We start from the raw sequence: 15,884 nt of genomic DNA, 5'->3' as shown, positions 1-15,884 counted from the left end.
CCACGGCTGCCAATCAATGAGACGCGATCGCGGAGCTATTGAAATTGTCGATTGTCGGTGATAAACTTGACGACGAGTACGTTTAACAAATCGCATTTACTCCCGGAAAGGCTCTGGCACGAATCCCGCGTTTCGTCTATTTTTATCGGGGCGGGATTTTGTTTAGTTGTTAAAACGGCATAAAAATGTCCCTTCTCGCTAATATACGTTTGTTCGCTCTTGGGGCGTTTTTATTATTTTTTATTCGCCATGGTCACGCTCGACCCGGCGCTTATATTATATTATTTTATTTTTTTTTTTCTCTATTTCCTTTGACTGACTTCTCATTCATCCATGACTTGTCGATAACCTGTCGCCCGAGAACGAGGTGCTTTGTCGGGCCAAATCGATTTTCCTTCGGAAATTCAAGTTTGGCACAAATCCCTCTCGTACTACGTTTATTTTTATCCATGTGCATAATGATGTGGTATGTCACACTCGGCGCGCTTACCAAGAAGGAGGCTTTGTGGCCCTGCTCCTCAAATAAAAGCTCCCATTCCTGGCGGAATGAATTTTAATTTATTTCACGACCCCTAGACTCTTCCGACGATCGAAAACACCGAGTCCTGGAAAACCGCGAATACGAGACATTTCTCCCGAATTATTCCTTATCACATGGAGCAAGTTCACATCCATTTATCTCGATCTGCTCCGACTGGCGGATTAATTTTTGCAAATGTTGTAACTATTTTTTTTTTTAACTTAGTTTTCGAGCACATGTGACAATGATAATGGCCGGTTCAGGTATAATCTAAATATAATATCACTCATAACGATAACGCAGGAGATAAGGCAAAGCAGATCTTGTTTGGCCGAGAAGAGGGTCGTTTGTCTCCTCTCGAGAGAAGAAGGGGGAAAGGAAAAAGAGTGCGAGAAGAAATAGACTTTCTCGGGTTTACGTCCGAGGTTACGTCGCGAAGTATCTAAATGAAATGTTTAAACGACTCCGGGTGTTTCTCACGAGGTGCATCCGAAGGTTGCAGGTGCATCGCGGGGTTTCGGTTTAATTTATCGCGGCGATTACGTCGTCGCACTCTCTTTCACGCTCCCCTGCCCCCTCCTGTGGGCTGAATTTTCCCGGAGATATTTCTTCCCCAGAATTTTCGACCCTTTCATCCCCGGTCGACGTTTCTCCCGAAAGACGAACGCAGGTTGAAAATAAAAAGAAAAAGGGAAGAAACTGCACTCGAAGCTCGAGGGCCGCACCGGCCCTTGAAAGAAATGTCCGTTCGCACGTTTGGTATTTTTTATTACCCCTGAGGGTCGCCCAGGAAGGCTTCCTCGTACATTCTATTTTCCCTTACCCCCGCGCCGACTCTATGACCACTCGGTTGTCCCCACTTGAATTCCTCACACGAAGAAGTAAATATACCTTAAATAAACGCGGTTATCCCTTTTTACCGTCATCCTGCGTTACCCTTATTCGGCTGGAATTTTTCTGCGGCTATTGTTACACCTTTGATACCATTTTCTCCCAAGTTAACATAGACGGTAATAAGGGAGGAATTTTGTCACTTTGTTTTGCTGCGATTAGTAATTCTTTTTAAAGTGAGAAATTTTTCTCTTAATAGATTCATTTTTTTTTCTGCTCTAGGTGAACGACTCCCTCGAAGGTGATAAGGGAGGAATTTGCGCGACTTTTTCTTTTTTTTTGTTCTACGTTTAATATCTTCTTTCCCTAGTTAAGCGGGATTTTTTTTTGGTTCCGTTTTTCTACGTTTTATATATATATTTCGTTCTAGTTAAGTGGGAGACTCGTTCGACGGTAATAAGGGAGATAATGGTCCTTGCTGACGGGGTAATAATAACAAGAGGGAGAGGTGTTCCCTAACGAATTATTTAGTCGAGAAAGGACGGCTGTTCGACTCGGTCTAAGAAAAGAGCAGCAAAAAGAGAAAGTCGCAAACTTTCCCGAGCTTATGTCCGAGTTACGTCTCGAAATGTCTCAATGGAACGTTCAAATGGACGTAAGCGTTTCGCGAGGTGTTGCGCGCAGGTATCTCCGTCCTACTCGCACTCCCAGTCCAGTCTATGATGCTCTCTTCCTTCCTCCAGAAATTTGCCTTCTCGAGACTCTATACGATATAGGAAAAATCCTTACATTTTTACGAAAATTTAAATATGCGCTAATGTGCGTATCTGTCACGCAATTAGGCGGAATTACTTCGTGTTTTCAATTCCTGAAAAAACAAATGGTATAAACTATCGTAGAGGCGAAGAGTGAGGAGTGTATTTTTAGAGACTTAAAATTATGGTCAGACAACGAAAATAATAAAAAAAAATCCCATCCTGTCAAATGGTGTACAAAAATGATCTGTATCGTAGAGAAATACAAGTAGTCGCGACTGTTGATTAAGAATGTGGAAAACACGCCGCGAACGGTTTGAAATAAAAATTGGTATGTTCTAGTTTTAGAAAGAGGGGTCGAGAAGAGTTTCATTATCCGGATTGCCTTCGGATGGCGCAAAAAGCAGAAAGACTTTCCCGAGTTAGGGGTCTGAAAAGGCCTAAACGTTCCGTTTAAGCGAGCCTAAGTTTTTCGCGAGGTGTTGCGCCGCCGAGTCAGTCAAGTGTATCCGAAGGCTGGTGTGCGCGCGCTCCGTGTCAATGGCTCTCGGCGTGTCTCTGTCGGCGTCTCTCTCGCGCGCGCCCTGCCGCGCAACGCGCCCTCTCTCTCGCTCTCGCCGGCGATACCTGAATCAAATTCCACGTGTGTCGGTCCTCGTCGGGCGCGCCGCGCGCCGCTCGCGTCGTCTCGCTCGCACTCACAGGGCCGCGCGCCGCCGAGGTAAAGCTGCGTTCACACGGACGCGCGCAGGGACAGGGACAGGGATGAACCGACATTTCATTCGATCATTTATATCCTATGATCGAATCGACAAAAATTATATTGTCTCGGTAAAATATTTATCGTTTATACCAGCGTCGATATTCTTTTCTTTTTACGTGTCAGTACTCATTTCCTATGCAAGCAATAAATATAAAAGTATCGATACGTCGTACCGGTTCATCCCCAAACGTAGAGCCTCGGGGAGTCGACTGTATTGCTTTGGTTTCCCCTCCCCTTTTCTAGGGCGACTGGGGCTCGCTCGAGTCACCTCGGAAGAACGGCCGAGAGAGAGAAAGGGAACGGGAAAAGGGCCAAGAGAAATGCACAGCGTGCGGCTCGACCCGGTCTCGTGTAAACCGGGCTTTAGGTCAATATCGCCGCTCAGCTTATTGCCGGCCGGCCGACAAGGTCGTAAAAAGTTATATTCCCAATGACGCGGGGATCTTTTTAGGGAAGATTAATTTCTCTCTTTGCGAATCGCTGGCCTCGTTATTCGCGGGGTGTGTGCTCAATATCCAAGTGCAAGGTGCCTCGATCCTGCACCTGCAACCGAGAGAGCGATATCTCTAGCTGATATTACTGCAGAGATTAGCGTTTTTTAAGTGATATTTGCGACAGCGTGGAATTTTTATCGGGTCCGCTTCTCTCGTTCTGGAAAAACAGAGACACCCTGCCTAATTTTCTTTCATTTCGACGCAATTTTCCGCATAATGCGCAGGTGCATTGTGCCCGTGCGACCCTGGACGGGGCCACGGCGCGTTTCCTCGGGGAAAAGTCCCGGGAGAAAAATCTGAAACACAAAATCGCATTAAAACTTGTCACCGGGCGAGGGTCGAGTTACTCGGGAGTGCGCCGCCATAATCCTTTTGCCCATTGGTGCTCGGCAAGCTCGACCGGGCGTCGCAGTGGGAGGAGGAGGGAGGAGGGGTGGAATCTTCCGGAAGGCAACTTTGAATCTTTGATCCGTCCTTAACGGACGCCCTCTGTCCCTCTCTTTCTCTCGGAGAGGAGGCGAAGAGAAGGAGGGAAGCGCGAAAACCCCACCTCGGAGTTTCTCTCGTTTGCTCGCCCTGCTTCGCGCCCGCTTTGTTTGTCCGCATCTTTGTCTTTTGTTCGGCTCATTGTTGGCGCTACCACCTGTCGTTGACGCCGTTCACGTGGTAATCACGCGGCGCGCCGGTTTTTCGGCGATCGTGAATCGGTCCTTAGGGCAGAGAGAGAGCGGGGGATAGGGCCGCGCGGGAGCGCGAGAGAGAGGGGGCGACCCCGAGGTGGAAGGTCGGCGCTGACCGCGCGATGCGGGCGAGAGAGAGCGCGCTACCGGCCGCGCAATATGGTAGACGAGAATGGAAAGCGACTCGCGGAGTGGGGCGAGACTCTGGGAGAGGGGCGAGTGAGAGGCTCGAGTGAGTTTACCGTAAGTGCGAGGGAGAGCGCGATACAGGTGGTGGAATGCGCGCGACGCAGGGAGAGCCGGGGTGGGGGCATTGGCACTGACCGTGAGTGCGGGAGAGAGAGAGCCATCGGGCGAGCGGCCAGTGGGAGGGAGACGGAGGGAGGGCTGGCGTGAGCGAGAGGCAGGTATGCGAGAACAGTATTGGCTCCGACCGCGGGCCAGACGGAGACGGCGATATGAGGGTACCCGGGCGCTCGAGAGAGATGCCCAGTTCCATCTAGCCGGGGAGAACATAACATTGAAAAGAGAGACAGATGGGCTGGAATACAAGCTCGGCCGGTGGTGGGGGAGGATTGCTGCGAACGCACGGGCTAGATAGAGAGGAAAACAGAACCACAGAGTGGGGCGAAAGGGACATAGACAGCTTCGTATATGCGATTACACGCGGCAGTGCCGTACGCCGAGGGGGCTCTCGTTTAACCCCTGTCGCCGATTTTCGTCCCGCCGTCTTTTTCTCTCCTCCGGCCTCTATGTTCGCGGCCATTTTGGAAAATCTACAACCTGAGGTAACCCTTTATATAAATTGATTTTTTTATCGCGTTCCCGTCGAATGAAATTTCGGAATTGCCTCGTATTTAACGGACACGTCACCAACGTGTTTTTGCTGCATGATTCATGCCGTATTACGTGTGCGTGATGAAATCGAGCTCGTTTGATTGCTTAGTCGGCAATTGTTGGGATTATTAACTGCGGACCCTATTTCCTCGATTTAATGGCGCACAAAATGCCTGCATTATTATCTGTTCTTATTTACAATTGTTTTCTATTATCGCTCCCTTTGACTCCCTACAATGTGATTATTCTTCTTTCGCGCGTTAGCGTATGTTTTTGTCCGCAATTACGTTTAATCTCGTTTAATATCGGATCTTTATTTATCGATTGCTATTTTGGTTTATTATCGTTTTGAAGTTTGTCATTTGCCCTTTGATCTCGATTTATCGTTTTAGTCGGTTTTGCTGGTATTTCAGCCGATTAAAATATGCATTAAAATTAAAAGAAATCACTGTACGGTCGAGTTTACGCGACCAAAGCTTTATTTATGACTTTGATAAATTCTGTTCACTTTCGGCAGTGCGGTATTTAATTTCGTTTTGATTTTGCATGTTATTCATTTCGATTCCCGGGCTTCGCCTGACGGCACTCTCGTACAGATTTAATTTCCATTTCCAGTTTTAATATCAAAGCATCGGCGTTGTTTTTCTTTTTTTTCGGTGTTTATGTTTTTTAACCGCCGCTTTTAATTCCGCGAGGCCCTCGGCCGCGTTTGGATTTCCAAGCCGGATTTCAAATGTCGCCTCTTTAATGGCATACGGTTAATTACATACCGTGACGAGGAGGTATTACTCGTGAAAGTGGAAAAAGTGGAAAGAAAATCCGGAATACCAACAAGTAATAGTATTCCTCGTAATAAACGATGCCTATAAATTTCACATCTGATGAAATTACAGTTCCACGACGATAGTGCATCAAAATGAAATTTTTATTAATACTTACGGACGGTAGGATTAAAAGTTTATATTTCCGGGATTTTCATTCGCTTAAAACGTATACTGAGAATAAATCGAAGGACGCCTGTATTTTGAATTTTTGGGTCAAATTATATGGCTCTTTGTGTACGTATATAATGCTTTCATAACACCTTAACACGTGGAAGTTACTCAGACATACCAGAAGAAAAATATCACATTTATCGTTTTCCCATCCGCCGCATATTCCTCGGAAAACGAAGATCTCGGGCCGGTAGATCGATAATTGGAAAGAGATCAATCCAAGGGAATGGGATGCCTAAAGAGGAGCTGGATTTTGAATCGGTCTGAAAGTGGCGTTCGTGCGCGATATCAATGGAGTGCAGATGCAGCTGCCGCGAGGCAAGATTAACCGTAGATATAAATACTGGGCGGGCACTTCTGGCCGGGAGTGTACCCTTAAAACATTGGAAATAGTTATGGCAGTGGCGCTCATTCCCTTGAGTTCGGTTTATCGATTCAATTATGTAACTCGGCTCTCGATTAGCTGGCCCCGAGCGTTCGATACTCGCCTCGTTGTCGGACAAGTAAAGGGAGACGGAGCGACCGGCAGTCGGGCTGGAGCGAGAGAGACGGAGAGGCGAGCGATCCGCCGCTTTTCTGCTTCTTTTCTTATTCCAACGGCCATTCAAGCTTCGATCCGAGCCCGGTGGCGGCGCCTCCGTTGAGCACCCCCGCACCCGTTTATGGCCAACTTCAGGTCAAATCGGACGAGAATTGACCTCGACGTTTTTAAAACCTCTTAAACCCCTTTATACGTGATCTGATCGTGAACGAAGGCGCGCGTTTTTCTGCCCGGCTGGGAGGCCATCTTTTCTTCTCCTCCATTTTTCGTCGGGCTCTTTTAAATTATGCGTTCTTCGAGGTATTCATGAAATTCGTATTTTATTCTCGGAGTGGACGTAGCGCCGGGCTTTGTTTTGAAATATTTTATCGAGTGTGTTGGCTTTCGACACGGGATTTCGAGAGTAATCACTCGGCTGATTTATTCTACCGATATGGTGTACACTCGGCTCGAAAAGTGCGTCCTCAGTGCAGCGACGCGAAGGGATTAAATGTATTTTGATACTAATTTTTGATTAAATATCAATCCATGCTATGTGTACGTTTTATTATGTTTCATGTAAGCGTGGGCGAATGTGAAATCATTAACGTAGCTTTAAACAACTCTAAGAAAGCGTACAACCATTCCGTCGACTATTTATACGACGAGGTCGTAGATAAAGATTTATCGGGGTTTTTAAATTCCCGGGCTAATTGTTGCCTTTATTAACGGAGAAGCGCTTTTACGGGAATTACCGCGTCGCGTTTCCCATTTCATTTAATTCCCCTAATTTCCTTAATTTCCCTAATTTTCTTCACTTTCTCAATTTTCTTCATTCTCTTAATTTCTAACATTAGGCCAGCCAGGAGTTGCCCGAATGGGCCATCTGGCGATAAAATGCCCGAGAAGTGAAGTTTTCGGCGAAAACATTGGAGGGATATTTTTAAAATCATGACCAACGCGTCGCTCTTAAATATCCGAAGGAGATTGAGAGTTATTTCTGTGTAGGTCCTTTATTTTTCTCTTTCTTCGCTCTCGTTGAAATATTGCGAGTCGACGATCTCATTGGCGGGTTCGTAAATAAGCTCTGATTAATTATGTCGACTAATTTCTCGAGAGTATTTTTTTTTTTAAACGTTGATTTATCGAAGCACTAAAATTACCGTCAACTTCCTCGAAATATCGGAGTCCTATCGCATATAATCTCGAGAAACCCGAAAGAGGAGGAAAAAAAAAAATTCATACGTTCTAATGCTTCGAGATAATTGGATTTCTTTTTATTCATACTGAATACTATATGCATTCTATATATTTATTTCTAAGCGGTACAATGTTTTACATATCGGCATCGCATATTTTCTTATTCTTAATCGGCAACGCGCGTCCTGAAAATCGGACGTCGAAATTCCTAAGTATCTCCGCATCTCCCTCACGCAGGACACAAACACAGAGATGTGTAAACACGCGTCACGCCGGGGCCGCGATCGCAGAGTTGTCGAGGTTAGGGACCGCGCGGGCGGGGTGGGGGTCGCGGCCGAGGCTGCCCGAAGACAGACGGAAGCGGCCGAGCGGCCGGCCCGCGAGGGCCGTTGAATTTCAAATCGGCGCTAAATGAAGCAAAGGGAAGGTAACGGCCGAGCTCGGCGCGCGCGAGGCGGCGCGGTGGGGGAAGGTCGCTCGATCTTCCTTACCGACCACGTCGCCCCGCGCCGCCCGCGCGATCGTCGTTGCCGGCAGGAAGGCCCGCGCTCTTGGCGGCTGCGTTTAATCACGCGCGCGTCGTACGCCGCGCGTCGACGCTTTTGCAGCCCCGAGGAAGAAAAGAAAACCCACGGCCTGGCATGCTAGTCGGCGGACCCGGAGCGGAAGGTAATGGAGAATTTACGGACGTGAAACGGGAGAAGGCCGGTAAGGGAACCATAACCTAGAGAATCGGCGAGCCGGAGAAGACGCGACGCGCATGTGCGGATGCGCGCGCCGGTCTCCCAACACGGCTCGTCACGGTTTTCGGAATTATCGGTATTCGATATCTTTTAGCGTCTTACACTCGAGAACGTATTCTTTTTGAAGGGGGATCAGAGATTTCCGTAAAATATACCAACTACTTAACGATCGAACGGTTATTTATGCGAGTAAATTGTCACTTGGGAAGGGAGGTTTGTTTTTCCCGTTTTTTAATACGCGTATTCTGGAACCACGGGATAAATTGTTACGCCGTTTTTATTTTAGGCATCACGTGGATACGTGAGAAATCGTTTCTTTGTTAATTTGCGGTTATTTGAGACTGACCACATATTCTGTATAACCAAACTTTCATCATACCGAAATTCTGTACAACTCCTCGCCCCTAACCTCGAGGAACAACGAGAAACTGCAACCCTGGTAAGCTCTCTTCCTGAAAAGTCAGTTTGAAACCCCTCCAGGTATATCCAACTTTGCATACCCTGCGCACGTAACGTACAATGTAATTATCGCCCCAAAAGTAACGAATCTACTCAACAATTAGATATTTATATGCACATGGGAATTGCAGCAGTTAGAAGATAGGAAGGATTGTGCAGTTAGAAGAAAAGATTTTCCTCCTAGGTACGATTTTCATGCCACGTTACAAATTGCCACGCCATCTTAATTTTAAATGCCAAGTAGGCCCAAGAGAAGTCGTCCCTATGAATTTCCATTTATTCGAACTGGGCTTTCTCATCCCATAAATGGCCACCCCGATCCAGATATTCGGTTCCCAAAATGACGTACAATTATCTCACCCGAAACTTGAGAAGCAGCTAGTAACTGCAATGCTGGTAAGCTCCCCTAGTGAAAAGTCAGTTTCCAACCCCGCCAGGTACCCAACTGTGCATACCCTGAGCAAGTAATGTACACATAAGATACGCACATCACATGTACATAGGGCTCTATTGGAATGTATACGTGCGCTTACACGCGTTTACACGCGTACAACGTGCGTACACATGCGGTATCCTGTAAATACTCCCCCGGGATCCTCCCCGGGGATTTCTGCCGATTTACCCCCTTCGAAAACCACCCTGTCTTCCTCGGCAGTGAAATTCTCTCATTCGGGTAGGAGGTGATGTTTTAAAAGAGACCAACCAACGAAAAGCTTTTCCCATCCTCCACGTATTCGTGCATCCCTCTTAATTCCGATTTACTTGACGTTACGTTATTTTTCCCTTATTCTTTTATCTCCTCTCCCAGCATTTTAAAATTCCCTATCTTCCTTTCTTCCTTTCCCACCGTCCTCGATATAATACTGCCTTCCTCCTCTCTTTCGTTATTCTTGCCTAGGAAATTTCCCTTCCTGGGAGAAGCTTCTCGAGAGTTCCTCAGAGCTGGGCAGCCTTCCAAAAGGAGAACCCGGTGTTACGGATTGGAATTAAACGGGCTTTTAGGATTGAAAAAAATCCACCCCGCCTGTATTTGCATCTCTCACTCGAGGCCCAGGTGAAAGTATTATGCGTTCACCTGCGATTATCGCGGCTCCAGGTGTCGATGGATTTATTCTTGCGCAATTACTCGGTAATTCCTCACGAAGCGTGGGATCGTCAACCCACCGTGCACAGTTAAATTCATCTCACGCATTGCCGATATACAATCCCACCGTGTGTACCTCATTTGAGCGCCGGTGTGACAAATTTTTCTTCAAATTTATTGCTTAATACGCGCACATATGTCGCAGACAGATTTCATACGGCTAATGGTTTGCAAACCAATTTACCTCGTCATATGATGATCATTTCTATCTGGGTTACTAATCAGGTATGGCCAGGTGAAAGTACTTCGCATTCACTTGCAATTAGTACGGTTACAGGGGCCGGTGCATTTCACTTGTGGCGATCGGTGAAGTGTCGAATGCTATTTCTATTTTTACAAAAGCGATGGTCATGTAAACATCGTTATAACTACACTTAGTAACACTTGTCGGCACTTCTGCCGCCGTCCTTTGTGCTTCTTTTCACGCGGTTTCCGCGACTAAGGTGATTTATCTCTGTCAGTAATTTCGTAATTATAGCGTTTTCAGACCTGCTGGTTCAGTTTATTAAGACCTCCCGAGAGTTGGGCAGCTTTCCAACGGATAAGACCTAGCATTGCACTTTGGATTTAAACTGGCCTTTTAGGGATGAAAAAGGTACCTTGGGTCTGCATGACTCTCGGAGTCTTGCCAGGTGAAAGTACCGCGCATTCGCCTACAATTAGACCGATTCAAAAAGTCGATTCTATCCCACCTGGAATCTATCTGAATCCGTTGGGAGTGCCTGTAAAATAACTCTTACGGCTCGTAACTTAAACCCATTTTAATTAAGAGTTGTTTCAATGAAACTAGGGACTCCTTTTTTTTTTTTTTCTTCATTGTAGAACCTTCAAAATGACTTCCACTGCTCATACTTTTAACTCCTAATTTCAATGACGAATTAAATAACGAGTTAACAGAGTAACCCTCGCTGCTCCTAATTTTAAAGTCCATGGACTTTCGAAAAATTGAAATTTCATGGCTGGTCAGGTACTTCCTCATTGTCTGCGTGTTTACATGGTAACGTTTCTTATTTGAGCGATTCGGTACTTCCAGTGGAGAGGAAGAGTTTTATTAAGATTTCTTTGAGGTCACCTTAGTTAAGGTGGAAACCGATATCAGTGGGAGCAACTCGACGTGTCAATAATAAATGTCATTGTTGTTTCAGCTGTTGGGCGGTGCCTGCTTCAGCCACGGCCCTTACACGTTTTACAAGGCGGTTCGAATAGGAAACGGACGAGTTTTGAGACTTGGCAGCTTCTTCCTTACGAAGCTCTGGAGCGATGCCGATCTCGTCAGCATCGGCGAGCTTCAACTTCTCTGGCTGGACAGTCGAGGGCCAAATCAGCCTCTGGCATCTTTGCGACTGTACTTTCTTCCGGAGAACACGCCGGATGGACGCAGGGATTCCCATGGAGAGGTGAGGGTCTTTTGCACATTTAGCGAAAATTTTATACCAATTATCCGAATCGTAATCGATCGACCTTTCGGCACTTAAGACGAGGGGGTACTCACTGAGGAAATCGTCGATCTTAAACGCCTCGAAGAGACGCGGAGGATCACCTGGAAAATCGCAAGTTGGAAATCACCGAACGCTGTCACGATTTTAAGACCGAGCGTCACTCGTTAACGAAAATTGCATTGCTGTATATGATGTCGAATCAAAGTAAGTCGTTTTAGCTGATTCCTAAGTGAAGAGCCCCTCGCACGGTTTTAAACGAAAGAGCTCGTTCCGAGAATAGAAAGATTGTTTTCCTTCTCCCGTTCGATCAGCCATTTTGTTTGATCGCCCCGCGAGGAAATCCAGGGATTCAGTTTGAGTTGTGCCAAAACCGGGACGCCTTATTTTATTTTATTTTATTTTTTTTACTTAGGAGGGTTTGACTGGCCTGGAAAACTAAATCGCGGGTAGGGACGCGTGTCACTATATCGATCGACTCCTGAATGCAAGTCTCACGTTAAAAGGATAAGAGTTTAGGAATTTATTCGGCAAGAGATTCGGCCATATTTCCGAGCTAAATTCGTATCTCTTACGGCAAGGAGGGTCGGGAAAGTGGGGGGGTATTTTTCATTCCTTCGTAAAAATCACCGAATTTGGCCAATCTCCCGCGAATTCGCGTCCCTCCAATCACCCGAAAATTAACCAACGAGGACGCCGATAATGCCCCGAATTACTGGGAATCTTCTATACCGACCCTCCGTAGGGGTGTATTTCGTCGCCCACGTCGGGCGAGATGGCGAACTTTCGCAAAAGATCGCCGAGCTTAATTGAAATCGCTTCTACGGGGGGGTACGGTCAGGCCACGGGGAAAGTAATTTGCAGAGAGGTCGAACTCGCGAGACAAATTTGTCCGGGTGATCGAAAATACCGGAGGGCGGTGAGCGTGTCCTCCCTGGCTTCGAAATTATATAGATCTCGGTTTAACCTCTAAATCCTTTATTCCTTTGATCGGTTTGCCGATGATATAATCTCAATCTCATTTCATTCCCTCGTAATGCCGTGGTTCATTTCTCTTGCCGAACCTCAAAGGGCCTTCGAACGTTCCGATCGAATCGAGGCTTGCGAAAGAAACATCAATGGCTTGTAACGTAGCGTTTGTATAAGGTAGAAATCTAATATCGTAGAATAATTTAGTGTTTATAGAATGACCCTTTGATATCACCTTACGAGGTACAAAATTGGCGGCTCGGGTCGCGACGTCGGTAACGCAGGTCTCTACCGCGCAGGAAGCGATCTCGCAGCCTCTCCCGCGGGACGCTCTTATTCCCGGATCGATTTGTCCGTCGGAGAAAGAGGGGACCCTTCGTCCCTCTTTTTCTCCGTCAAGGAGAAATGCGAGAGCGATTGTGTCGTCGAAATATCCGACGTCGATTATCGATGCTCGGTTTATGTCGGCTGCTAAACTGCTATTTCGAGTGGACCCTTTCGAGGCTCGATAACGATCGGAGGGTTGGAGGGGGATTTATCGAGGGGGATGATTGATTTCACCCCCTCCCCCCGAGGAAGCCTTTGACATAATTTGGATCTTCAGCCTTTTATTTGAAAGGAACTAGACCCCCAAGGAAACTAAATACCACATAATAACAAGAATTAGTATTCATTTATTATAGATTTGTGAGTAAATTTCATAATTTCATTACGCGTGATAATATTGGGAATATATGTAATCCAGTTACGATATGGAAACGCATTGAAGCATTTAATTAGAGTCGGCTCCTCGATCGGTGAAAAGTGGTTTCATGTAATATGTATGGGTGTTTTTTTTTTTTTTTTTAATAAGGGTAATTGGGAATTGATAACAATGGGAGAGGGATTATTCATCTCGCATTTATTTATCGCTTCGCGGTAATACTGTTAGCCGTTTCCTCGGATTAATTTAGTGCTTTAATTTTACGTACATTTCGCGCAATAATTTGTAATTCAACGCGAATGGATTGTTTTGTAATTCAATAGCCAGAAGAAATGAAGCGAGAAATACGGAGGGGGAAAGTTTCGACTTAGTTCGTGAAATGAACTTTCCCGAAGAGGGAGAGAGAGAGAGAGAGAGAGAGAGAGAAAAAAATAAAACTGCAATTACTGCTGAAGTTCGGACAGTTTGACGTTTCGGCTGGGATGAAAAGCAGTTCGGTGAAATAACGCTTTATAAAGCTTTCGCGGAGAAAGCGGTTAAAGTATGGTCGTGAAATATGTTGTTAAATTCGGAATTCTCATCGGTAATGGAATTTAATCAAATATTTAATTAACGGGATGGCGCGCGCCCGCCCTCGGTTTGTCGACTACTTTTAGAGAAATTAATGTTTAATTTGGAGAATTGCTCCGAAAAGCGGCGAATGAAGATGTCTTTTATTTTTTTTTTTCTATTCTCTTTTTATTACCAGATATACGGCTATATTTATGTTCTGCCTCCTGTACTATGCACGCGACACTCGCTGTTCCAATTGCAAGTATCGATTACTACCGTTAAAGCTTCATACTTCTATGTCAGCTGGAGGAGCTAGGAGACACATCGGGAGAGAAGTGATTAATTTTGACTCCGATGCCCTTTTAGAATCGCTTTGATTACAACTAACGCGATTTTATTAGCGAAAGAAGTAGTCTAATTTATCACGTACGGGTGAATTCAATAACATAGTAAATGTCAAAGTGAGGAATTAAATTGAAAATGACGTGGAGAGAAATAACCGGTCTCCGAGAACATTTTTTAAAACGGGCTTACATAAAATTACATTATTCCTGGGAATTGTAATAAAATGGTATTGGGTAGGTGGATAAGTAATGGCGCCTTTTTACACGTTACCTTACGCGTTAAAGCCGCCAATACTTATGCATCAACTCGATATACTGGTATTACTATTGGCATACGATTTTACTGGCTACTTTTCACTTTCGGTTCGCCGAGGTAGGAAATAAGGGAAAATCCACCGGCGTCCCTTCGTGAGAAATTTCGTTCCGTACTCCTGCAGGACAGACCCTGTTGTAAACCCTGTTAAAATTACGGCTCGACTGCTAAGAGGGTGGCGGACAGAGACGAAGGGATAATTGACAACGTCCCTGTGAAACAACATACACGCGGGTCTACCCTTGAATTGAACCCTTAGAGTCTACACGGCGGGATTAGTCACATTCTTTCGACCCTTCTCGAACCCTTCCGACGAGTTTTCGTCCTTTCGCGAGTGTTTTCGACACTCCTCCTTCTCTGATTTATCCCCTTATCGCTCCACCCACCCATAGTAATCACGACATAATACCGTGAAACCCTACTTTCTCGACAAGACGAATGAAATACCCACCCGATATACTCTTTTTTTATTTTTGTTTTTTTTTTTTACCTAATCATAACGTAACCATTCTGATATATTCCTACATTAAATGCTGCTTAATAAAAGATACGAGACTCATATCTCTATAGTACTTCCCAACGATGCGCCGGGATTTTTTATTCATATAAGTTGCTTTTTTTAATATCGCCGCCACTAAGTGTTATCTCTTTGTCGAGATTATTACAAAGCGAACGCGTTTCCCAGGAAGTTTTGTAAGACAGGGGGATCGCGTAATGCGTAATACACGATCGAGTCATGCAGGTACCGACATTACCCGCGCATTGTTCCTCATATCCCGGTATAAGATTCTTCTCTCACTCCGTGGAATCACTATAGAAATCGCTGAGTAGACGGAGCTCGAAATGAATTATTCAGAACAGCTCCTGCCACGTCGTAGTCATTTGCCTCGTCAGAAACTGTCGGAAACTGTTCCTGACTTCGGGGCTGGCTTCCTCGCGAACCCGGAAGCCTCGATCTTTACGACGTCATAAGGGAGCTTTTACGGTATAAACTTGCAGATATATTCTCCCCGGAATGTTGAAATTAAAAAAAATAAAAAAAGAGAGAATTATCAACTCGGTCGACCCACGCGTGGGAAAATAATTCCCAGCCGCAATAATGTATGTAAGATTAATTACCACGTCAATCCGCAGCAACGGCCGAAAAATATCGTTGACACCGTTTGTTCTTTCCGGAAATGAATGTTGCAACCGCGAATAGAATTTCCGTTGCCTAAGTAATGCAATCGGCTTTTTGTCCTTCGGATGCTTTTAAATCCTGAAATTCGGATATTAATACACGACTCAATTATCGGTAAAGGAAAATGAAATACTTGCAACCATCTAGATATGATCGCGGTCTAGTTTAATTGTGCTAAACGACCCGCGTGGTTACGAGGTATACCACCGACATTGAATTACAGGACTTGCGTGTCAATTCATTTTTGTGCATCACTAATTAACGTACCTTCGGGTACACGTCCCCTCGATTTTCAAAGGGTGCGTTTTAATTGCGTCCACTTTGTCCGATCTAAAATCCGGGATTATACGCGAGCGCTCACCTTGGCTCTATTTAATTTAATAATAATGAAGAGGTCGAGGGTAAATTTAACAGCTGATAATAAAGTCCGCTCCGCGGCGCACTTA

At 45.5% G+C, this 15,884-nt stretch overlaps 1 protein-coding gene across 2 annotated transcripts in view; it reads left to right on the top strand.

Annotated features, from left to right (window-relative positions):
• Nucleotides 1-15,884, top strand: part of LOC105700271 (AT-rich interactive domain-containing protein 5B) — a 109,736-nt gene that overhangs the window by 8,112 nt on the left and 85,740 nt on the right. The window contains exons 1-2 of one of the 2 annotated variants that reach the window (XM_012425949.2): nt 3,776-4,831; nt 11,087-11,338. In XM_012425949.2, the coding sequence (XP_012281372.1) occupies nt 4,580-4,831; nt 11,087-11,338 (504 nt within the window). In that variant the 5' untranslated portion in view covers nt 3,776-4,579. Of the gene's footprint in view, nt 1-3,775; nt 4,832-11,086; nt 11,339-15,884 lie in introns of those variants that run through there. The other variant, XM_012425950.2, reaches the window with a different exon arrangement.

This window comes from Orussus abietinus, unplaced genomic scaffold (genome assembly GCF_000612105.2).
Source record: "Orussus abietinus isolate OABI.00-Male unplaced genomic scaffold, Oabi_2.0 scaffold56, whole genome shotgun sequence".
Taxonomy (NCBI): Eukaryota; Metazoa; Arthropoda; class Insecta; order Hymenoptera; family Orussidae; genus Orussus; species Orussus abietinus.
This window is presented reverse-complemented; position numbering and strand designations above follow the sequence as displayed.